The following is a 24,033-nucleotide window of genomic DNA, read 5'->3' on the forward strand; positions in this document are numbered from 1 at the left end:
GATGAACCTCGCATTTCCCGAGCCAACGGTTTGTGTAAAAAGCTAGTGGGACATTTTTCCCACAGTTGGGAAAAAAGAAGATGTTAGCCGAAGCCCAGGAAGAACTCCAGCTTCCCCAACATGCCCTCATAACATCATGCCCAACAAGATGGGGCTCAATGCAACAAATGGAGCAACAGAGGGCACTGTCCCAGGTCCTGTCAGCTGACCGTAAAACAAGACACCTAGTGCCCCAATGGCAAGACACAGATGTTCTAGAATCTGTAAGTAAGGCATTAGGTCCACTTCAGGAGTTCACGGATGCCCTTTCCAGTGAAAACTACATCAGTGTGTCGTATGTGAAACCGGTTCTTCACCTGCTGAACACCAAGATACTTGCAGTGGAGGATGAAGATACTGACTTGACAAAGACTATAAAGTCAAAAATTCTGAACTACCTCAACAAACATTATGAGGATGAAACTACCCAAGAGCTTCTGGATACAGCAACATTTTTGGATCCAAGATTCAAAACCAGCTACACTGATGAGGTTAAACTTCCAAACATTAAGGCCAGGGTCATGTCTGACATGGAAATGAGTTCACACAAGGTGAGTTAATTTATGTAAACTGGATGAAACTGTCATCTTCTTAGATAAACACTATTTCATATGGCTTTTTAATCTTTTCTTTCTGTTCTGTATGTCGAAGGATACATCTGAATCTGTGAGTAACACATGCAGAGAGAATCCTGACATCGATCTACCTCCACAAGGCAAAAAAGCACGGAAGTCCTTAGGAAGCTTCTTCAAAACGACATCAGCCATGCCAGCAGCTCTGCGACTTGAAGAAGCCATAGCCGCTGAGTTAAACAGCTACCTGCTTTCTCCATCCATTGACAGTGAGGAAGATCCTCTGAAATGGTGGAGACTCCATCAGATAAATTTTTCAAGAATGAGCAGGGTTGCACAAAAGTATCTTTGTATTCCTGCCACCAGCTCACCTTCGGAGAGAGTGTTTAGTACTGGGGGAAATGTGGTGACATGTCACCGGTCATGCTTAAAACCAGAAATGGTGGACATGCTGGTTTTTCTTGCAAAAAACCTTTAAGAGAGCAATCTGTATTTTTTTTTATTTTTTTTATTTAGGTTAGTTTTTAATTATTGTTATGACTGGAATTGAGGCTAGTTAATCTTTATTTTTTTCATGTTGTCTGTTTAAGACAATTTATTACAGTTTTATCAAGCAGTTAGTACTACTGTGTACAGTATGTTATTACTGTAACTAGAGTTTGAGGTTAGTTAATCTTAATTTATTTTATGTTGTCTGTTTTAAAGACAATTTTACTACAGTTTTGTTTATTAAACTTAATACTATGTTATTTCATTGTGAAATGTTTTGTTATGCACTTCTTGTGCACTGAATACATTTAGAATGTATGGCTGTAGCTTGTTTGAAAAAGCAAAAACAGTTGCCAAAATCGCAAATAAAATCGCAATCGCAATATTCGTTCAAAAAATCGCAATATGATTATTTTGTCCATATTGCACAGCCCTACTAATTAGTCAATCAAGTAGAAGGTGCGAGCAAAAACCTGCAGACACATGGCCTCCGTGGAATAGTTTGGACACCCCTCCTCTACACTGTCATGGCTAGACGAAGGTTAAAACAATACATCATATTAATCCTTATTTCTCCTTGAGGGAACAAGGATCTACAATCAGAAAAAGACAAATAACAGCCGTGGAAGTCTGTCTTCGTGGATCAGGTCTACCTCTTTAGACTTTTTGCCTTTGTCCTTCTCCTTCTCCTTGTCTTTCTTGGCTGTAGCAGGCTGAGAAGTTGGAACTGGAGGACCCGGTGTCATCTCCCTGATGAGGTCACGTGCTGTTGCCATGGACACCTGCAAAGAGAGCGCTTTGTCATCACATATTATTTGTTATAGGTAAATAAAAATGTTTTACTGGGAGTGAGTTTAGTGTCTTATAATACTGTACATACATCAGGTGGTTTAAAAGACCATTACACTGGACATTTTTATCAGACCTCACTCCCATGCTGCTTTCTGATCAATGCACCTACTGAATTTGTCAAACCTAAACTATACAATTTTTCTCAATTTATGTAATGTACTTAGATGTTTTAATCCCTTATAAAGGGAATACATTTTTAATTAGCTTTATCTGTGTGGTTTTGAGTGTTTTGTTGATGTCTTAAAATGGAATGCTTTCGTTCAGGTTGAATGCAAATTGGTTCTCAATTGACTTATCTGGTTTAATAAAATTGGGGGAAAAAGAGGAATGACCGGGTGGCATTCAACAGTCATCAGAATACAGATTCTATCTGAACCTCATATCATTTGCAAAATCTTTTACTCATGTACATAAACTAGGAGAGGTGTTCCATACCTGCCAGATCTTCAGCACTAGGCTATAGGCCATGAGGAGGTTCTGTCTGTGTTGGGGAGAGGTTCTGTCTTCAGTGAAGGCCAGCAGGGTGTACGCTCTGACCAGGCCGTCCAGACGCCTCACCTCCCTGAGATCAGAGAGATGGGGTCCAGACACCACACCCTGCACCCCGATTTTGGACGGAACCTCAACCGGAATCTGCCCAGACCCTTCTGACGCATCTATGAGGTGGATACAAGGAATTAACGATTACAATATTAACAAGTCATTTGATAAAATGTAACATTAAACAAGACTGTAATTTAAATATTTCTCACAATACCCTAAAATACTTTTCTATTTGCTCTCACACACCTGCAGTGGCAGATGGGTGGGGTTTGTAGTAGAATATTTTTGTTGGTGTCCAGACAAGATTCAAGGGAAATGTCCCTCCTGCTAATTACCTACATCTGTATATTAATATGGTATTAATGTAACATATGTGACATCATATTTGTGAATTTCCTCATGTGATGCCAATAGGAGCATTTCAATGGTTGAGGGTAAACCACAAAATCCAGAATATTCAGAGCAATTGCATAGTAATTTTCAATCATTGGAAGCATCCATTGTTTCGCAAAAAAATACTGTAAAAACTATTACCACACCTGTTGTGAAAGCCCACCTTCAAGAGTGGGAACACCATTTTACAAGGAGGTAGGGCTGCCATCTGGCTGTAATCTTTACAAAACATAAACCAAGCTATCCTGCAATGTGGTGGCAGATAGGAACATGGTTGAGAAAGGTGAAATGACTCTATTGAATGGAGACAACCACTAATGTGGTAAATCAATGAAACAAAAAGGCCACAATAACTGCTGACTCCATTCATTTTGAGATTAAAACTAATGATGTCAAAAATATTTCTGAAACACCTCCTGTCACTCATTATATAGGGAGACTGAAGAAACACCCCAAAATAGTGTCTAGTGGTGGATTTTCCCTTAAATCAATCTTCTCAAGTATTTTAACATATTTTGAACCTAGGTCGAGTGTATATGTACATGTGAGCAAATTCACAGCATTCAACATGAATGTCTAGACTCATCCCATGAAAATCTCATACCTCCATGGGAATTCTCCCTTCTCTCTGCTTCTTTCAGTTGGCATCCCTCAGAACTGGGCCTCTCTATAAATAAAACAAAAAATTAATAAGTAAAAGGACACTTTTACAAAGCAAGCATGCAAAATGCATAGCAATGACAGGAGACATACCAGTTGTGTCTTCCAGCTCCGTGTTAATGTGAAGGAGGATGTCGATGGCCCAGTGAATCTGGTGCTGGGCATCAACCAGAGGGAAGTTCTGACAGTACAGCCACTCCCCAAACTCTAACAGGTAATCCACTTTCTGCCACTGACTGTTGACACTCTATAAAAATCACACATACGGTTCACCCACACAACAACACACCATGAGCACAAGGCAAAGAGCAATGCCGCAATGGCACCAAGCGTCCACTAGGTGCTGATAGAGTCCCTCAGAGCGACAGCTACATTTGGATTCAGACCAGGCGAGCAATCCTTCACACTTAGAAAGGCACAATAAAAGATCAGAATGTGTGTGTGTCTCTAAAGTAATCAAAACCGCAAATTCTAAAGTAAATGTGTACAGAGTGTGTGTGTGCTTGTGCTTCCTGCATTACTATGTCATCCGGAAACATTCCAAGCCCCTACCAGTAGAGAAGTAATGGCGTTCTGGTAGCAGGACAGCTGCTGCGACATCTCCGAGGCACACAGCGCCACACGGTACCACATTCGGGAACAGCAGAGTTCCCCTTCCTCCCTGAACTTCTCCATGTCCAGTGCCACATTCCTCCCTAGCCAACCCTTGGCCAGCACACAGTGTTTCAACAGGAGCCTGGAGTCGGGGAGAGGACACGCACAGTTTCACACTTGCATCCCCTTTTAGGGCCAAACTGTAACCTGCTGTGCTGCCTAAAGACATTTCCTCACACTGGTAAGCGCACGTTATCGTATGTCTGAGGGTTCAGTGTTACAGTGACACATGCAAAGTAACTCCATAGAGGTGTGATCGGGACAACAGCAATGAAGTTTCTTTTTTAGTATTTCATATTCAAAAGCCGCGAAAACTAGGTTCCTAATGAAGTACAAAGCTTTGAAGGCATAAGGTACTCTGACTTAACTATCCAGACCTACTGGGGGTGGACAACATAACAGAAACATGTGGAAAAGGGCTGTTACTTTGAATTAAATCACAATTTAAAAAGAATTTCTTCTTGAAGAAAAGGGCAATATCCCACTACACACAGGACTTGTATGACAGCATACCAAGAGAGACCGGAGCTGTTCTGAAGGCAAAGGGTGGCCCTACTCTTTATTTGTTTCTTGATATTCAAATATTGTTAGGTTTTTCCGTAATTTCGTCCTCCCTTTGCAATGTTTTCTTAACTACGGATTTAATCCTCTGAAAACCCTTCCCTGGAGCAAAGAGTTTTTCAGCAGTTGGCATGACAATTTATTTGTTAATATATTTCATACTGATGGATCCGCCCTTGGAACTGCCATCAAAAATATTACATTTAATAAAGTGCATCTACAGTCACTTCCATTATTATTGGCACCCTTGATAAAAACTGCCAAAAAACATTTATGGAATGAACAATCCAAGTAATGGGTTACAGCATATGTTATGATGAAGATTATGTGAAAACAAAGTGTTATACTAAATGCTCAGAGAAAACTTTTTTTTTTCAGTCAAACCAAATTAAATTAGCATTAACATTCTACTTTGTTGAGTAGGTATCCATCTTAAGTAATCACTGGGAACTGATATGGCTTCTTATTTCACGTCAGGAAGAAAAAGAGTAAATCAATTTGGTCAATCCATTTACAATTTGAGAAATGCCTAACTTATTCAAAAAATATTCTTAATATTTTCCTTATTTTCAAAGGTAGCAATACATACGAAACAGACTTGACATATACACAGTAATAATTTAATATTTCTATCAAGGCATATTGACAGGAGCTCATCCACAGATGCAGCCTGCACATGCATCTCATACATAACAATGAGCATGGGAATTTTGATGAGGCCAGTGACAGAACTCCTGTCCTAAAAACCCCTCCCCCTCTTCTCCTGTATCATACATTTTTCTCCCTCTCCATTTCCTAGTATCTGTGTCTAACTCTCCCTCACTCCCCTCCCACTCTATCTCCTTCTCATCTCCAGAGCTTCATCAAACGGTCTTTCCCTCCTTCCCTCTGTCTGTCTGTCCCTCCTCCTCCTTCTCCTCCACCACCTCTAGTGCATCATCTAATTCTCTCTGTCTATCCCTCTCCTCCTCGTCTCCAGAGTATCCCCTCTCTCCTCTCTGACATTCCTTCCGCCCATCCCCCCAATCCCTCTCGCTCACTCTCTTCTTCTTCCCCCGTCATTTGTCTCCAGTACTCACAGGCTGTGTGTGGAGCGGGGCATGTCTCCAATAGCCTGTTCCAGCAGTGTCAGAGCTTCCTTCCAGTCTGAGCTGTCTGCGTGGATGTGGAACAGCAGGCTGAACATGGCCGCTTTCAGGGCCAGGTCATCCTCAGGGAGGCCTGGGCCTGCAGACGGACGGACATGAGCACGCACGTGAGCCCCCGAATGGGTCCGGATGCAGAGTGTACGGAGGGTGAACGGGTATGGTAACTAGAAACGTCTGTGAAATGTGAAGATTACTGGGGCGTAAATGCCAAAGACTTAACATACTGGTGTGCGTGGGAAAGTGACTTCTTCTATCATGTCTACCAGGGGTGTCTGAGAATGATACAGCTGGACATGCAGACGTTTTGGGAATAAATAAATATGGAGTCACAATTATTGTAAGAAATATGACTCTAGAATAACGGGTGGTAGTTAGCTGGGATACATTCGATTTGTGTGTTGTGAGCATCAGGACTCACTTGGGGCTTCCAGCAGAGAGGTTACAGAGGTCATCCCAGTCAAGGAAGCCCCTGACTTCTCCTTCCCCTGTTAAATCACCAAAATAAAATGAATCCAAGCCATATACATTTCATTAGATGCACAGAGTAATAGTCATCTTACACTGACAGCAGCAATGACACCGATAATGTTCCAGACCGAAGCCAGTAGAGAGATGGCCTTGTATCAGAGAAAGACGATTTCACATCAATTCACTAACAAAAAAAATTATCCTGAAACTGAGGAAGAACAAATGCAAATATTTAGAATAATAATTTTATATACCCATTTTCCCCCACACTTTTTGTTTCATCACTTCCTCCAAGGCATTCATGCCAAGACACTATGGTCCAATTCAAATGCCCCCCCCTCATCCCTAAGCCATGAACCCTCACAGACTTAACTGACGTCACCTGGTAAGTGATTGAGTGCAAGGGTTCTAAATGCTATAAATAGTAATGGGACATCACTTTGTGACTTTATCATGTTACCTTGACAACAATGAAACATGTTGCACACTATTGTGGGTTTAGGACTTTTTATTTTAAGATTTTTACTTTCTTCGCGGCCAAGGCACATAATAGACCGGCTGCCTGATTTATATGTCTTGTAGGCCCTTGCCCTACAGAGTGGACAAGAGGTCATTGTCAATAACAAGCTACAGTGGATATAAGAAGTCTACACACCCCTGTGAAAATGCCAGGTTTTTGTGATGTAAAAGAATTGGACAAAGATAAATCATGTCAGAATTTTTTCCACTTTTAATTTGCCCTATAATCTGAACAATTCAATTAAAAAACAAACTGAAATCTTTGAGGGGTTAAATGAAAAATAAAAACCTTACAATAACCTTGTTGCATAAGTGTGCACACCCTCTTATAACTGGGGATGTGGCTGTGTTCATTAACCAATCACATTCAAACCCATGTTAAATAGAAGTCATTACACACCTGCCATCATTTAAAGTGACTCTGATTAAATCACAAATAAAGTTCAGCTGTTCTACATTTTCTTAGTTGCATCTAAGAGCAATAGCCATGGTCCGCAGAGGGCTTCCAAAGCATCAGAAGGATCTCATTGTTGAAAGATATCAGTCAGGAGAAGGGTACAAAATAATTTTATAGATATACCATGGAACACTGTGAAGACAGTCATCATCAAGTGGAGAAAATATGGCACAACAGAGACATTACCAAGAACTGGACGTCCCTCCAAAATTGCTGAAAAGACAAGAAAAAACTGGTCAGGGAGGCTTCCATGAGGCCTACAGCAACATTAAAGGAACTGCAGGAATTTCTGGCAAGTACTGACTGTGTGCTACATGTGACAACAATCTCCCGTATTCTTCATATGAATGGCCTTTGAAGTAGGGTGGCAAGACGGAAGCCTTTTCTTACAAAGAAAAACATACAAGCCTGGCTGAAGTTTGCAAAAACAAACATCAAGTCCTTTAAAAGAATGTGGGAAAATGTGTTATGGTCTGATGAAACCAAGGTTGAACTTTTTGGCCATAATTCTAAAAACGTATGTTTGGCGCACAAACAACACTGCACATCACCCAAAGAACACCATACCCACAGTGAAGCATGGTGGTGGCAGCATCATGCTTTGGGGCTGTTTTTCTTCAGCTGGAATCGGGGCCTTAGTCAGGTGGAGGGAATTATGGACAGTTCCAAATACCAGGCAATTTTGGCAGGAAACCTTCAGGCCTCCGTTAGAAAGCTGGAGAGGAAGTTCACCTTTCAGGATGACAAAGACCCAAAGCACACATCCAAATCCACAAAAGCATGGATTCTCTAGAAGAAGATTAACATTTTGGAATGGCCCAGCCTGAGCCCAGACCTGAATCCAATTGAACATCTGTGGGGTGGTCTGAAGAGGGCTGTGCACAGGAGATGTCCTCGCAATTTGACAGATTTGGAGCGCTTTTGCAAAGAAGAGTGGGCAAATATTGCCACGTCAAGATGTGCCATGCTAATAGACTCCTACCCAAAAAGAGTGCTGTAATAAAATCAAAAGGTTCTTCAACAAAGTATTGGTTTAAGTGTTATTGTGAGGTTTTTATTTTTCATTTTTCCCCCTCGAAGATTTCTGTTTGTTTTTCAATTGAATTGTTCACATTATAGGTCACATTAAAATTGGAAAAAGGTCTGACATGATTTATCTTTGTCTCATTCTTTTACATCACAAAAACATGACATATTTTTGGTGTGTTGACTTTTTATATCCACTGTATATTTGTCAATAATCAATGTACTATTTTTGGTAAAAACAGCATTGTTAAGCAAAAACTAAAATAAATAGTTGAATATAATAGGTGTGTAATAAGGTGATTACATTCCTCTGATTTCATGTGTTCTATGTGACCTGTTAAATCCTCCGGGTTTGCCGGGATTTTTCTCTCGCATCCGGGCTTCCCCTAGTAACCCTGCTATGAACTGTGGGCAATTCCCTCAGGCAAAGTCTACAGAAATGCGGACTTACGAAAAAGGTGAATAGACGGCTCAAAATGTCCACGAGAGAGCCCTTGTGCACTTGACAATTTGACAGTGGGACAGCCCTAAGCCCCCACAGACTTAGCGAGATTTAGCAAGTCTGTGAGTGTGGACATTGGGATTGGGAATATTTTTTCCCCACACAGCTCGTCCAACTAGGAAGTCACGTGGTCAACGCATGAAAGGGCACGCAATAATTTCGGTTATTTTCTGTAGGCATCCAAACCGCCTGAAGGAGTCACTAGAGTGTGAAAAGTGTGGAAAATCCACAGGTCAGCTAACGGCACAGTCAAAGTTGGAACCAATACTTTGCTGGTCAGCTTTGCAAAATGATAGACCACTTTGCCACCTGAGAGGAGGAAATGGAATTTCAGCACACTGCCTTAAAGGGATAGTTCGTCTAAAAATTATATTCATCCAAAAAAATCACTTAGTTAGTCTGGAATGGACACAGTAATTTTTTCCAACCATCCATTATTCAGCTCTGTCCCAGGCTGTAATTATCGTTCTTAGCATCATCCAAATTCATAAATGGAAACTGAGCGTACCACTACAGCAAAGATGCATTGCAAGCGGAAAACTACTCCAAAACACTTCAAACTAAATTAGTAATCTGTCACAGTAGCATACATTTTTTTAAACTGTACAGTGACCAAACAACCCATGGAATTTGGTCAATCCAAAACAAGCACTAGCAAAATATTTCCTACAGCCATTCACGTAGCTTGTGTGCTTCGGCGATGATGTCATCAGAGTGGGAGTTAACTTTAACCCCCAAAAGATGGATGAGAGTTCCTCTAGCTGGCCCCGTATCGTCGGAGGACTTCAGTTTTATTTCTATCATTGTGGAAAATGCCGCGATTGTGTTTTGTTTGTAAAGAAAGGATACAAGGGACCTGGGAGAGGTGTTTCACTAGTTGCCGTAACTTATAACAAGATACGAAACACTTAATACGATTTAGTTAAATATACAGGTGACTCTTGTAAAATGCACTCAAGTGGTTAAATAAATTAAATCATATATATTTGTCTATCATTGTCTGATTAGCTTTACTGACATCAGTTGAATAGAAAAGTTTAGCTTTGAGCTAAAGCCTCAGTGTCAACATTTGTGAACTAAAAACAATGGACCAGACGGTAGGTTTACATTCAAGGGGCTTAGGAGATGAGCTCAGTTCCTATACACATGATTGAATGAATAGAAATGAGACACTTTTTGTATGTTGCTCATCATACTATAGATGATGCAAAAGCATAATCTTCAATCTGATGTAAAACAGGCCAAAATAGTGCATTTTGGATGTTCAATCATGTTGTGAAACATAGTTGGTCAAAATACATTCATCAGATAAATGCCTGTCTGATTGGCTATGTCCAGGAAGGTATAGCAACTTGCTTCCTTGCTAGCAACACAGGTCGAACCCATTTGTTTGAAATGACACATACAACTTTTTTCGCGGGAATACAACATCATGTTCTTTGAGTTAAACAACACCACTAGTCCTAGTTTGGAGTAGTTTTCCGCTTGCAGTGTGTGGGACGCACAGTTTCCATTCATGAATTTGGACGATGCTAATTACAGCCGGGGACAGAGCTGAATAATGGATGGTTGGAAAACACGAATATGTCCATTCCAGACTAACTTTTGGTATGTGATTTTTTTGATTTTTAGACAAACTATCCCTTTAACTGACTGGAATTGACATGCAACTGACCCCAACCACAATACCACTAGCAGAACACCATAAAAACAGATCAGGATCAAGTCTAGAGGGTTCTTACAACCTTATAGCCTTTCTTGCTAGTATCGACCAGAGCTTTGAGGATCTTCTCCACAGGCTGCCGGAGCTGCTGTCTCTCCACTGACGTCTCAGTCAGGGGCAGGCAGCTGTTCCAGAAGTGGCGAGCTATAGCCATACACAGGACACGGTTACCGGCTTGCTCTGCATAGCTGAGGACAAGAGAAGATTGCATTTGTGATGGAACAAATCGATACGAAGAGAACTGAAATGAAAAGAAATATAAGAGTGGGAGAGAAAGAAATAAAGAGAGACAGAGAGAGGAAGAGAGAATTGGTGGATAAAACAACAAAGCCAACACAGCAAAATGAAGGTCCAAAGAAAGGCATGAGAGGCATGAACAGTCTTGTTTAATTTCACTTGATAAGACCAAACAGGAAGTACAAACCAACCTGACACTGGTCTGGAGCATCTGCAAGGCTTCTCTGTATTTGTGAGGATGTCCACTCGACAGGTAGACCATGCTTAATCCTCTTAGACACGCAGAATTGCTCAACATCTCCTTTACAGCCGACCTACTGTACCTTGAAAGGGTAAGAGGTTCATTCATTTTACTAACTCTGCAAATATGTCAATCCCAGAAGCAGTCAGCCGATTGGTAACTTGACAGAAGAACTGTTACAGAAATGTAAACAATGACCTTATCTTGCAATGTAAAAAAACATTTGACACCATCCACCCTGATAGTTCTGGCCTTGATTAAACGGACTGAATCAGTCACCACGGAGACCGACACCTACAGAGCATAGGTCATGACCTTCAACCTCTGAGACGCAGCGGTCTCCAGCTGAAGTGCATTATGGCTGCAGGTCATGACCAGGTCATGTTCTTCTGCCTGGTGACAGAAGAAAGCCAGTTGGGTCCAGGCCTCCAGCTCCACCACCGGGTCAGTCCAACTGCAGTCTGATGCCATGCGGACAAGCTAGGGAACAGGATGGTTAGATGGAGGGATGGATGGAGGAGAATTGGAAAAAGGGATGTAACAGAAAAAAACAGAGAGAAGAGGGGACAAACTGAGGGAAATTAAGTGCTCTGTCTTTGGACTCGGGTTCAATTACACAAGAACGCACTGACTGAAATACCGCACACAGTTGCACAAAACTATTCAAAACAAGATGCTGATTTGAGAAAGCCTGTTTTAGCCCAACAGTCAAAGGCAGACAACCACGGAGACAAACACTGATTACCCGGGTGGCCTTGAGGCATCGCTTGCCATCTGACCAAGTGAGAAAGCCCTACCATGGAGAGGCTGGGGACGGAGAACTCCATCTGCCTAGGGGGACTGTTGCACCGCAGCATCTCCACTCCCACCAGCACACGCGTCATGGCCGACACCGCCTCGTTCTTACACTAAAAAGAACAAAAGATAGGGAGGCTCTCCTTAATAATTCATAGTGACGGTATGGCGGCTCAACACTCAAAACCATAGAGATTCATTAGCAATCCGCTCTCTGACAGGCACAGTCATCAATAAGACTGCCATTCGAGAAGAATGAATGATTCACCATCCCCGTATGGTGTTAGAACTGAGTTCAAACAATAATTTATTGAATAAAGGCGGTTGGTAGAAGAATCGTATTTCTTCTCGCATCAACACTGGGACACAACGAATGCACAAATAACCCGTTTGGAAATTCCTCCCAAACAGCTCAACATAACTTGACTGAGTGAGCATGTTTCATGGTAATTGTTAAAGCACTGTTGCATGTTAATTCATGTTAAACTCTTGCTTGTTTGATCCGAAACCAAATTTCCCACGGGAGATGAGGTTACCTCGTCATCAATGTCAAGCTTCTGTCCAATCTGCTGCTGGAGAAGATACTTGGTCAACACCCATGTGGAAATGACGCGTTTCCTTGCTGCGATGGGGACACTCTCTCCCGGCACGTTGACACTGGACTGATGCAGTGCATAGTCAGACAGCTAAAAGTTCACAAAGTAAGGGAAATTAGTAAGGGATATTTTGCATACATATATGGTAATGAAACGTATGCAACTGCAATCGTTAGCATATTAACAAACTCAACCATGTGTATCTGCACAGGAATATAAGTCAGCAGGCAGCCATAAACTTGGAACTCAGTCGCCTAAGGCTAAGAAACTCAAATACCGTATGACAGTATCTAGAGAACATGAATGGTGTAATCCGACTAAGTCAGCTATCTGAAATGCACCCGGCTATATGTTGAAAACAGATAAATATTTTTATCTCCTGCTCTGAAAGAGAAGTGTTAAGTAGACTCTTGGTTAATAATTCACTGATAAAGTAACTTTTATCCAGAGTACAGTTAGAGCGGATGAACATTGAAGACTCTTTGGAAAAATGCAGATTAGATGGAAGAAATTAAAACCGAGTTTAATTGGAAACAAATGCAGCATATAAAATGGAGGATAAATAAGAATTATTTACCTATAAGAAAAACATCTAATTTTGCTTTTTAAAAGATAAGTGGATGTCAGTGGATGTCAGCACGAGACATGCAGTACAAGGGCTCAGCTTCTTATGGCTGTTTGGCTAGTACAAACTGCTCTATCCTTTGCCACGACTTGTGCTGTGTTTGGCAATGTAACCATCTTCAGTTGAGATGAAAGAAGTTACAATATCTGAGAAGTGTTCGCAAAAAAAGGTTTCAAGAGGCAATTTTAAATTACTCCGCTTGCGCTGCTTAAGACCCACCGAAAATAGGTCTTATCGCAAATGCAGACGATTATGGCATGGATTTTGTCCATTGCCAATGTAAAGAAACATTTCTGCTCTCTGTTCTGTTGCTCCCCAATCTTGATTAAAGCTTTATTAAAACAACTCAATTAGAGCAGCAATACAGTGAGCAGGCATTTGTTTTTTATATCTGCACACATACTTTAAGCTCCTGTCATTATTTTGTGTGTCACCCATTTTCCCATCATGGATCAACAAGCCCTCAGCCCTACTATAATTAAGTGTGGTTATCAATTTAATATTTATAAAAGGTATCTTCATTCTAGTCCATCAATGAAACATAATATAAATGGCACACCCATGATAGCCTATCAAAGAAACATTTATAAAATGTTCAACTAATACTAGTCTATGAATGAAACATTTATAAATGCTTGACTAATGGTAGTCAATCAATGAAAGGTGTTAAAATTATCTTCTGTAGCTTATAAATTATTTAGCCTTATAATTCAATATCAATTGGGAATGAACCATAAAGAAATGTAGGCTTTCATGTCAAAGCAAAGGAGAACAAGGTGGATTACAAACAAGGCCAACATGAAACAGTTTTACTTTTACTGCTAGAATTGGTCACTGTACATCATTTAACAAACGGATGGGAACCTATAATCTTCAAACATTAAAACACATTGGAGATAATAATAACACAGACCAAGCCTAAACAACGACCAACCGCAACATAAGGCTGGAGAACAGCCTTATTATTGGACAGTTAGTGGTTAAGTCCTTATCACACCTGTGAGAGTTTAGGAATACTCATTTGTTAACATTCCCTAGTTGTATGTGGAGTATTACCATATTACATCATTTTGCCCTTTTTTCCTGGATTTCTTTGTTGTTGCTTTTTGTTCGTTAGCACAACTAGGAGGAAGATACTGGCGATCCTAAGATGTAAGCAAGAAAACCTTCCAAGGGCCCTTAGGTACTTTTAATATTTAGGGATTGCTAATTCAGAGAGACTATGGAAATCAAGAACAGACAGTGCCCTTGAGGAATAAAGATGAACAGCTCTCTGATCCTGCAAACTCCCCTTTGGTGATATGGTTCAGGCAGGAGGTAAAACAAGCATCCACGCAGGTACGCCTCAGCCCTCTGTCTACCTGAATAAGCTCAGAGTGAGACTGAGAGAGTGTCTGTTTGTGCAGGGACCATATTAAAATGTCCTTAGGGGAGGGAGTAACTTTGACAGCCACACTCCGGCTCATACACATTGAAAGTTAATAGAACCTGACTGTCCGCCAAACGTAGTAAGCAATGTACCTCTAGAAATCTCCCATGTCCTTGTCTCCTGTCCAGATCACTAGCTAACCCGCACAAACACACACGCGTACAAACGTACAAACACACCTCCAGAGCCTTCCGCAAGTCCTGGAGGGCAGCGGGGTCCAGGGGGAGGCCATGGACAATGCCCGACTTCTCGGTTCCCTTTACAGCTCCTTTCTTCTTCGGTTCCCCCTTGCATCCGCTGTCATCCATCCCTTGGCCAGCTACCTGCCCGGCAGCCGACACAAACCAGGGCTGAATCAGCCCGCAGGCCACCGCGTCGCAAAGCAGGATCAACAGCACCGGCTCCCTGAATGCACAGAAGAATGTCCTACTACACATACAAACCTCCATAAAATGCAACTCCATCTTAACTGAGGTTCACATACTGAGCAATCGGTCGTATTTGTTTTGTAATGTACAATTTGCTGGTCAAAACATATGTGTGGGCCAGAAAATTACTATAACTGAAACCATTTTAGGCCCAAATGTTCATTTCAACAGAGTGAATATAACATACTTTATATACAATGTTATAGAAATGTAAGAGTGGGCAGTACGACTTTTTTTTGTCCCAAAGCCTACGGCGAGACAAACTGAATTGGCCTTACTCTCCCCCATCTCCACTATAAAGAGAACCTTGGCCTTTCTGAAAGGTTGCTGAGCAACACGTCTGTGGCGGCCACGTGTTGGTTTTCAAATCTGCGCAGCGTGAGGCACCACACAAACACCCTTCACCACAGTTATCCTCTTAGACCTACCCAGCATGCCCTGTCTGTTTGAGCAGCTCCGCAGCCCTCTGGAAGGTGGGCAGGAGACGTCGATACTCCCCAGCAGCCAGCAGGTGGCTGTTGTAGTTCCATAAGTACACGGCTGCGTTGGCCACCAACCAGACTTCACGGATCTCTGCGCCCAGCTCTGCTGCCCTCAGGAAATTGGAGGTGGCATAGGCAGATAAGTCCTGGATCCAATCTCTGAGAGTGGGTAGGGGATAAATAGTTATGAACTGCAGAAATAGAGTATTTGAGAACTATTACATGTGACAAACTGGTGAAGCGAGCTTTGTGACTACAATATCCGCATGACACACTTGGCTAGTCACGCTGAAAATTCAAACAGGTTCTAATCGTGATTCGTTTTAATGCTAATTCAGTTCTGCATGTTTTATTATGGTTGTGTGTGTCTGTGGGTGTGTGCATTAGTCCTCACCGGTAAACAGCCCACTGGGGATTATCTTCAGGGGGGCCTCTCTCCGTAGGGGGGGCGGGTGGTTTGTTGAGCTGTACCCCCTCAGCACAAAGCTTGTTGATGGTGGCCTGTAGGGGACAACATCGGAATGATATTGTTGGCGACTTTGCCCTCCCCATCCCTCTCAAAGGAGCTTATAACACCTCCTAGTAAACAGTACAAAGGGAAACACGCCACAAGCCATAGTCATCAAAGGAAGCCAAAATAACTTGATTTACTTGAGAACAATGGTTTTAACCCCTGAGGCTGGACACCAACTGAGGGAAAACTCTTATAAAGCTTGTTTCATTAAGGGGCACCTTTTGAAGAGTCAAATTCTCTGAGAACAAAGGCAACCTATTCTGTTAGAACATGGAGAGATATTCTATAAGAATGGCCGCAGACATTCCATTTTAGAATGCGACATGGTCATCTCTATATTTCTAGATCATTCAGCCTGTGTGCTCATTAATGACCGCAGTGTCAACTTATCATCTCTGAAGACTTATTAAAAACCTGGCACTTCTCTGGAGAGCCGATGTGTTGGATGAATCACAGGGTCTTAAGAGCACAACGACACTGCATCAGGAAGCATGAGCAACACTATAACATGCACTAAAGCACAACCATTTCCGGGGACTTGTTTTGACTCGATAGTGGCACTTTTTTTACCAGTGGCCGAAAATCCCAGAGTGCACCTTTAAGCAATCAACACTAGGGGTACACTAAGATGCAATCTACTAAAGTTGTACCCAGGATTTTATACGCCTGCTTCCGTCGGCTTCACATTCCAGCGTGTTCATACCGCTGACTCTACTTTTAATCTGTCATGTTCCTGAAGTAACGGGGATGAGGGCACAGGGAGGGCTGTGAAATCAGATTTAATTTAGGATAAGTGAATTCATCGACGTGTAACCTGTTATCCTGAGTTCTCTCTCTTACTCCTGTTATCCTATCTTCTCTCTCTAACTCCTTTCTCTCAACGTAGCATAACCCCATGCCCCTAGACTGATTGAATCCCACAACACACAGCCCCACTCTACTACTAATAATCTAGTCTTATAATAGTCTTCCTTACCTAGCACTTGCATGAACAGAATGACTCAATGTCTTAAGAATGGTTGGAGTAACAGTGTACTGTCACTCCCCGGTGAGCTTAAAGACATGGACCATTAAGGGAAACGAGGCAACTGTCAGGGGTGGTCACCTGACCTCTGCGTTGATGAAGCACACTTCAGCCAGCAGACGTAGCAGGTCCCTCTCTGTGCTCCGGGCCTGTCGCTCTGCCGGCTGGCGCCCGTCACCATAGAGACCACCCTCCGCAGGGCTACGGACCACCACCTTGCGCTCACCTGGAGACCAAAGGAGAAACGAGGGAGCCGGAGTGAGCATGTGCGCCACCGCTTCATTAACCCTGTCTCCTCTCTCTCCATTAATCAGCTAATCCCAAATAAACAGCGTATAGGATTTTTATTAGATATGCTTGTGGTGACTGCAATCGAGTGCTGCGGATAGGCTGACTTAGAGGAGTCAATTAGACTGTGAATCTTGAGAGTATCGGATGCCACAATCCTCTGTTGTTGTGATTCCCACAGGCGTCAATCAGCCACTGAGTTAGGGACTGATCGCCAATTTCTTTTGACTCAATTCATCTGGTAATCTCAGTGGCGTACACGCCTATGACTGAGCGCTTTAACTTAACCACACAGTTTAGCCTTACAACTTTTATAGCTTCCTCGTGGAATCTACTACGGAATCTAGCAGTTATGTTTTTATTCTATTTCTAATTCTTATTCAATGTTTTCATTCTTTTTCAATTTTTTATGTTTTACCTTTAAATTATTTTTCTGTAATTTTTATCTTTTAATTTTCATTGTAAAGCCCTATGAATTGTGCTATATAAATAAACTTGCTTGCTACTAAGCTGCATATTCCCCCTTCAGTTTTCAGTGAATATTCCTCACCATCTGATTTAGGTTTCCATCGTCCGTCGTCGTAAAGGAGACAGAACCGGCAGGCGGCCCGGCAGACATCCCAAACCTCCAGCTTCCGAGCGGCCTTGGCCAGGCCTGCCCACAATTTCGCCCTGAAACAAAAGCAACAGAAACACATTACCGTTCCCTTCATTGCCGGCATGAGGCAAGGGCCTGCCGTGAGAACACAGAGTATCGATAGAAGACAGTGTTTTGTTTGGACTAAGCTAAATAATAGATCCTGCCTCTCTTTTTGATTTGTCCTCTCTTCGGGGTGTTTCTGAATGGTGAATGAAGCCTGGCTGTGCAGCTAAATACTGTATCATCCCTTAACTTCACCTCGAATGACCTCCCCACTAATGATGCTCAGTATACGTATTCAGGGGAACTCAAGCGGTTTGCACTCAAAATGAATATAAAGCCACAAAGTTCAGCTTGGCTTCAGGCTGCCCCAGGGCATAGCCATGTACTGTATTTTAGGTAGCTAGCTATCGGATAGCTAGACACGGGTATGTACGCGGACAATCATATTTATGTAACACACACCTCTCCCTGTCGTTCTGGCCATCTCCTTGTCTGGCCAGGTGTCTCTGGACCTTCTGAACACATACCAAGTGGTGCTGAGCCTTAGCAGAGAGACGAGCCACACTGTCATGTCCACCCGTGCCTGAGGGGACTACCAAACACATATGAATACTCATTAACATTAACCAACCCAATGAATAGTGGTGTCACCACCCACCCCAAACTATGAATACCTGATACCATTATCTCTTTAAAATTGGAACAAATTCAAGGAAAGAGCAATTTTTCTTGCCTGGCTACAGCTCCTTTTTTACAGGCCAAATGCATACGCCAACCCCAAGAAAGTCTGAGTACCGTGATCATTTTTAAATTGCCAAAACGATCTAACCATTCTGGTCCTAGAAATGTATGGCTTTTCTCTGATCGATCAGACATGAATATGTTGGACCATTAGCCAAAACACACTTTGATTAGTTAGAGAGGATCCGATAGATTTTGACTTTGGTTTATACAACCAATCATCATGACTGCAATGAAAGGACACGACTGCAATGAAAGGAGTCTAAGACTGTTTGAGTAATCAGGTAAGCAGTTCACAAGACTTCTCAGCCCTGACAAGCGGCGCTGTAGTTGGCATACAAACTGGAAAATTAACCAGAAGTGAACATCTACAAAGGATCCACGAACGTCAGCAACATCAAGAGGCACCAAGCGAACTTCAGCAAATTAACGACTTGCGGTTTGAATCATATAAATATGTTCTGTCAGGCCGTTAAATGGTGCAGTGGTAAAGTCACTGTCTTGTAGTTAGTCATTGAATGGCTAGGGTTGAAATCCTGCTCTAGGTTCCACAGGTGCTATTGACCAGCACCATTTTGATGGCCTGTGAGGTCAATTTGAGGTTGTTTGCCTGAGTATGATCTCCACTGGCACATGGGGTTCTGGCGCACACTTCCTGGATGACGAGCAGCGTGAAGAGATGCATTGGGTTTGATCCAGGGGACATGTCTCGACTTCGACTCTCTTCCGAGTCAGCTAAATGAGAGTTGCTCGGATGTAGCACGGCCTGAATGACTGAGATGTCAAATATAAATCACTAATTGGACTCGGAATTAACAGGGTCAAATAAATATTACTGTGGACTTGGATTAGTGTTATAACACAGAAAATAACACTGAGAAAAGTTGTGTTGACCTGCACGTCTGACCTGTGCACACATAAGCAGCTAGTCTGCTCCAGTCCCATTCCCAGCCTGTCAGAGGCAGGGCTCTGTCTGGCTTGTTAAGCAGCTGAATGTTCATTTGATCCTGGGCACAGAGAGACGAGAGGACCCCCAGAGGGAAAGATCAAAGAGAGCCTGCACTTCAGCCTCAGAGGCCCTGATCTCTATGGACCAGTATAGACGATCTATGGCCGTGTTGTCATGCTGACATATCAAACCAAGGAGTGAGTCAGTCTCTTCAAAACCAAGCACACTCCAAACTCTGTCGTAGGCTTTCTGAGGGTACCTTAATCACCAATCGTTAGCATTGCATATTTCTTAGGCGGTCCTATGCGTGGCTGCAGAAAAAAACCTGCAACCCAGTAAGTCATTATAAAACATAAGGGATATTCCAAAAGATAGTTCAGGGAAAGGAGTTTTTACTTTCTACCACTTTGTCTGCATCAAGCACATCCTGGAAAGCGTCGGGGGCCAGGCAGAGGCCTGCATTGACCAGCGTGGGTCGTCTTTTTTTCACATCCTCCAGCAGCTGACCACACTTAGCCTTTCAGAAAAAGAGGTAAAGACAGACAGATAGAAAAAGAGAGTTTGACAAACCTGCTGTTTTCACTTATCATCTCAGTTGAATTCCAGTAGTGCAAAAAAAGAGAGCAAATCTCCTTTGATCTAAAGGCCTGGATGTGTAATTGTTCATAATTAAAGTGCAGGAGATCAAGTTAACACCTGAAGCAGATCAAGTTAACTACTTGCAAAGAATGGAACGGACTTGCCAAAATATCCTCAGCATCTTATTTTCACGTAAGTGTAGTAGCATGGCAAAAACTTAAACCTGGTGATTTGCGGGAGTCAAAGTGAGGGTAAGAAGATTAAGAGCATTAGCAACACTAACGTCCCTTGTCGGAATCGGAATGGACTTTGCTTTCTGGGGATTGCCCTGAGTTAATTTTGTGAATGAAGCGGATTTCTCATGTTTACTCGGACAATTTGAATTCAAGCACTTAATAACACGATCGTCACACAGTGGGCAACAAACATGCGTCGTCCCTGTCCAAATTGCTTTGAATCAAGTTTAAAAGCTGCAGACCTGTTGAATAAGCATGGCAGCCTGATCCTCTATTCTGCTGGGGGTCTGACAGTGGGTTCCGCGGAGCTGGAGGAGGCGAAGAGCTGAAGTGAGGCGCTCGTGGTATACCCCTTTCTCATCCAGGTGAAGAGCCTTCTGCAGGTGGAGCAGAGCTGGCTCCAGCCTCCCCTCCTCCTCCTCAATCCCTGCCAGCTCACTGTGAATCTGGCAACGCATCTCCAGCTGCATACTGAGAGTGCAACCATAACGCTTTAGATTTGACACACGCGGGAAAGAAAGTGCAACTAACATACACATACACAAAAACACAAAGGGATTCAAGCAGGCACATACAACACAGACACACAAACATACACTTATTGTGTATCTTTTTGTGTGTATATAGCAAAAACAAATCAATTTAATTTAACCCAAAAACCTCAGAAGAAAATAACTACATATTTGTTTGAAATGTATATCACTGATGAAAGGTTTTAGAAAACCTCAATGTTTTTTATTGAAATTTACAGTTTGTCTTAATGTACTCTGAAACAAAAGCATTGAACAAATAAACAATTGAAGACAAAAATAAATAATAGAAGCATTTTGTTAAACAAAATGTTATCTAAATGACTTATCAATGTACCCATCTTCATGAAGACAGCCAATAAGTTCCCACAAATGTGTTGCACTTGTAGGTTGCTTTACTCTTCTCCCCAGTTTATCCCAAACTAGCTCAAACTTTAGACAGCACAATCTTAGATTTTCAAAGAATTTACAAAGGAGAAGAATTGACCCTACACCCCCAGCACAATAATAGCAGGATAAAACCTTGGGGTGGAGATCAAGGTAATTTCTTATAAATTGGTTCTGACATAGCCTGGATGTCTTTTTTGGGCCATTATCTTGCTTTAAGATGAACCCCAGACCAACTATGCATACACCTAAGGGTACTGCATGGCACTGCAAAAGGCTGTCGTAGCAGTTTGGGGTCAGGGAGCAACTCACTCTGTGCAGGTCACCGACTCTTGATCCAGCAAAAGAGCCCCAGACCATTATGCTTCCTCCTCCATATTTGACAGTTGGGGTCACACACTAAGAAACCATCCTTTCGCATACTTGAAGGTGTACAAAAACTGTTTGTGATGAACCGCAGATTAACATTTTTGATTAATGTCTTCCAGTCATCAGTAGTCTACTAGCAGGCCCAGCCAGGCCACTATTTCTTATTTTGCCATCTTAGCAATGGCTTTCTGCCACCAGACCTGTCAAACCTGCAGCTCGAAGTTTATTCTGAAACTGAGACCTAGTATTTTTAGTCTCGTGTTATTGATTGAAAAAACAGTGTATACAGTATATATTCCTTGTGTTCATACTGTACCATCTATCTTTATCCTATTTCATTTACTAAAAAGTATTTCACTGTTAGTTGACTCCTGCTGTTAACAAGGCACATATATAATGTATATATAATTGTAAAAATAAAGTTTGTGCCATGTTTACATATTGCAGTTTATTTTATTTGGTCTCTCATCAGGCATTATATACAGTATTCCTCCTGGATTGCATCTCTTGGCAAATAAACTAAAACCTGATCTGCAGTAACTATTGACAATGCATTTTTGCAGTGTACCGAAACCGCATCAAATCATGACATACCGTACTGTGGGTTGGACTTACCATTACACCCCTACATATTCTTATATCTAAACTTACAATAACTTTCTATATTTCAATAAAATATAAAAGCATTTTTCCTGAAAAACGTAGGAAGTTCCTTTTCCCACCAAGTAGAGTTAACCCCTGATTTCTTAAAGTGTGTCAGTCACCTTTGGGTGTCCTCCAGGACCTGGGCCACTCTTTGGAGTACCCCCTTGACACTCCACCTGAGGTTGTGCTGAAGCAGGGGCAGACAGGCGTTCCACTGGGAGGCACACACCGCCTGCATCACCTTGGGATCCCCCTCCCGTACGGCACTCTGCAGCACCTGATCTAGTCTGCCAATCACCTTAAGCTGGGCCTACAGGACCGGGGAACAAGAAGCAGCAAGGACAGCCTAAACATTGACTGATTCTGCCCTGTATGGTGCAACACTACTGAAACATGGACAGAACTACCTCAAGCAGAACTAACAAATAGCTGTAACTGCTCGGCCAGTATCATATCGGTATTGTAACACCATAAAACTAAAACATGCATTTCCTCAGGCATCTACAGCTTGGGCTGCATTAAAAAGAACAATTGCATTAGAAAAAAAATTGCTTCGGACAAAACACAGGCTGTGTTTAAAGGCATTACGCTCTGCCGAATTCAGTTAAAATTATGAATGTGTTGATGACACATGGTTGGTATAATCATGACAGACCTATAGTATAATGTTTTACTCTAAAATCAATTTGTGACACTAAGCATAATTAATATTATAAAAAAAGAAAGGAGATGGCGAAAGCAGGATATTTTGCAGGATATAAAGGTGTTAGGCTCAGGTAAGCTTGCAGTTAACTATGTAGATACTGTATGAGGATGTACTAGCTATAATGTTGTGACACAGTAAAGCTACTAATTCATGCACAGGACCGGGCACCTCCACACTGGCTTTTGAGTAGTCCTTCATCCTCCCCGTCTGCTTCTTTAGGAGGTCTAGTTCACACTGCACACACTCCATCATGATGCACTGGCCAACACTCTACAAGTTGGACAAAATTAAAGTTGAACACCATGGCCGATGGAAAGGAAATGGCATTGTTCCAGATATATCTAGTAATATATCTAGAAAATGGCATTGTTCCAGATAGGCTGGTAGTGTTCAGAGTCTCTGAATATACAGCTGACCTGGCGTCAGTTACCCCCCCTTGTCTGATATTTTCCACAGTAACATCCAAAATTCTAAACTGATCCTGGTGCGGCATTCTGGATCAGGTTAAACACCAGAAAAAAAGTGAGAGTGTAGATGAAGTTGTACTTTAATCTTCAGTCAATTCCCATTTCCACCGGCATGACTGATGTGGAATCACTGATGGTAATAGGAAACCTATTTAAGCTAATGGGAATATGCGGTCCTCTTGGGCTCCGACTCCACTAATCACATCTCTTGTCAAGAGCTTGACTGAGAAACGAGGGTCAATTTAAGTGCCTTCATTTGCATAATCGCATGATACATAAGTCAAGTGTAGAGAGTTATCTGTTAATAGAGTAATCTGTCACTGGCTGTCACTCACAGTGACTTCCGCTGTCTTCAGCTCTTTTAGACAGTCAGCTGCCATCTGCTGATGTTTCAGCTGCAAGGCCAGGAGAGCTAGCTCCAGTAGAAAGGCAACCCTACAAAGACAAGTAATAAGGTTAACATAGTTGATTTGACATGCACAACACTTTGATCACGTGGAAGTGTAAAAAAACTAA

General features: G+C 42.1%; 1 protein-coding gene across 7 annotated transcripts in view; it reads right to left on the bottom strand.

Annotated features, from left to right (window-relative positions):
* LOC105029862 (cilia- and flagella-associated protein 46) overlaps positions 1 to 24,033 on the bottom strand; it is an 81,764-nt gene that overhangs the window by 46,276 nt on the left and 11,455 nt on the right. For 6 of the 7 annotated variants that reach the window (XM_034292904.1, XM_034292902.1, XM_034292908.1 and 3 more), the window contains exons 9-31: positions 23,853 to 23,952; positions 23,219 to 23,320; positions 22,464 to 22,654; positions 20,656 to 20,884; positions 19,995 to 20,115; positions 18,371 to 18,500; positions 17,816 to 17,937; positions 17,064 to 17,203; positions 15,834 to 15,940; positions 15,386 to 15,598; positions 14,709 to 14,934; positions 12,416 to 12,565; positions 11,882 to 11,992; positions 11,383 to 11,564; positions 11,035 to 11,166; positions 10,626 to 10,794; positions 6,330 to 6,396; positions 5,843 to 5,990; positions 4,101 to 4,284; positions 3,642 to 3,795; positions 3,493 to 3,555; positions 2,388 to 2,608; positions 1,754 to 1,882 (exon numbers count right to left, since the gene is read on the bottom strand). In XM_034292904.1, coding sequence (XP_034148795.1) covers positions 1,754 to 1,882; positions 2,388 to 2,608; positions 3,493 to 3,555; positions 3,642 to 3,795; positions 4,101 to 4,284; positions 5,843 to 5,990; positions 6,330 to 6,396; positions 10,626 to 10,794; positions 11,035 to 11,166; positions 11,383 to 11,564; positions 11,882 to 11,992; positions 12,416 to 12,565; positions 14,709 to 14,934; positions 15,386 to 15,598; positions 15,834 to 15,940; positions 17,064 to 17,203; positions 17,816 to 17,937; positions 18,371 to 18,500; positions 19,995 to 20,115; positions 20,656 to 20,884; positions 22,464 to 22,654; positions 23,219 to 23,320; positions 23,853 to 23,952 — 3,391 coding nt within the window. The remainder of the gene's footprint in view (positions 1 to 1,753; positions 1,883 to 2,387; positions 2,609 to 3,492; positions 3,556 to 3,641; positions 3,796 to 4,100; positions 4,285 to 5,842; positions 5,991 to 6,329; positions 6,397 to 10,625; positions 10,795 to 11,034; positions 11,167 to 11,382; positions 11,565 to 11,881; positions 11,993 to 12,415; positions 12,566 to 14,708; positions 14,935 to 15,385; positions 15,599 to 15,833; positions 15,941 to 17,063; positions 17,204 to 17,815; positions 17,938 to 18,370; positions 18,501 to 19,994; positions 20,116 to 20,655; positions 20,885 to 22,463; positions 22,655 to 23,218; positions 23,321 to 23,852; positions 23,953 to 24,033) is intronic. The other variant, XM_034292903.1, reaches the window with a different exon arrangement.

Source organism: Esox lucius, chromosome 6, assembly GCF_011004845.1.
Source record: "Esox lucius isolate fEsoLuc1 chromosome 6, fEsoLuc1.pri, whole genome shotgun sequence".
NCBI classification, from domain to species: Eukaryota; Metazoa; Chordata; class Actinopteri; order Esociformes; family Esocidae; genus Esox; species Esox lucius.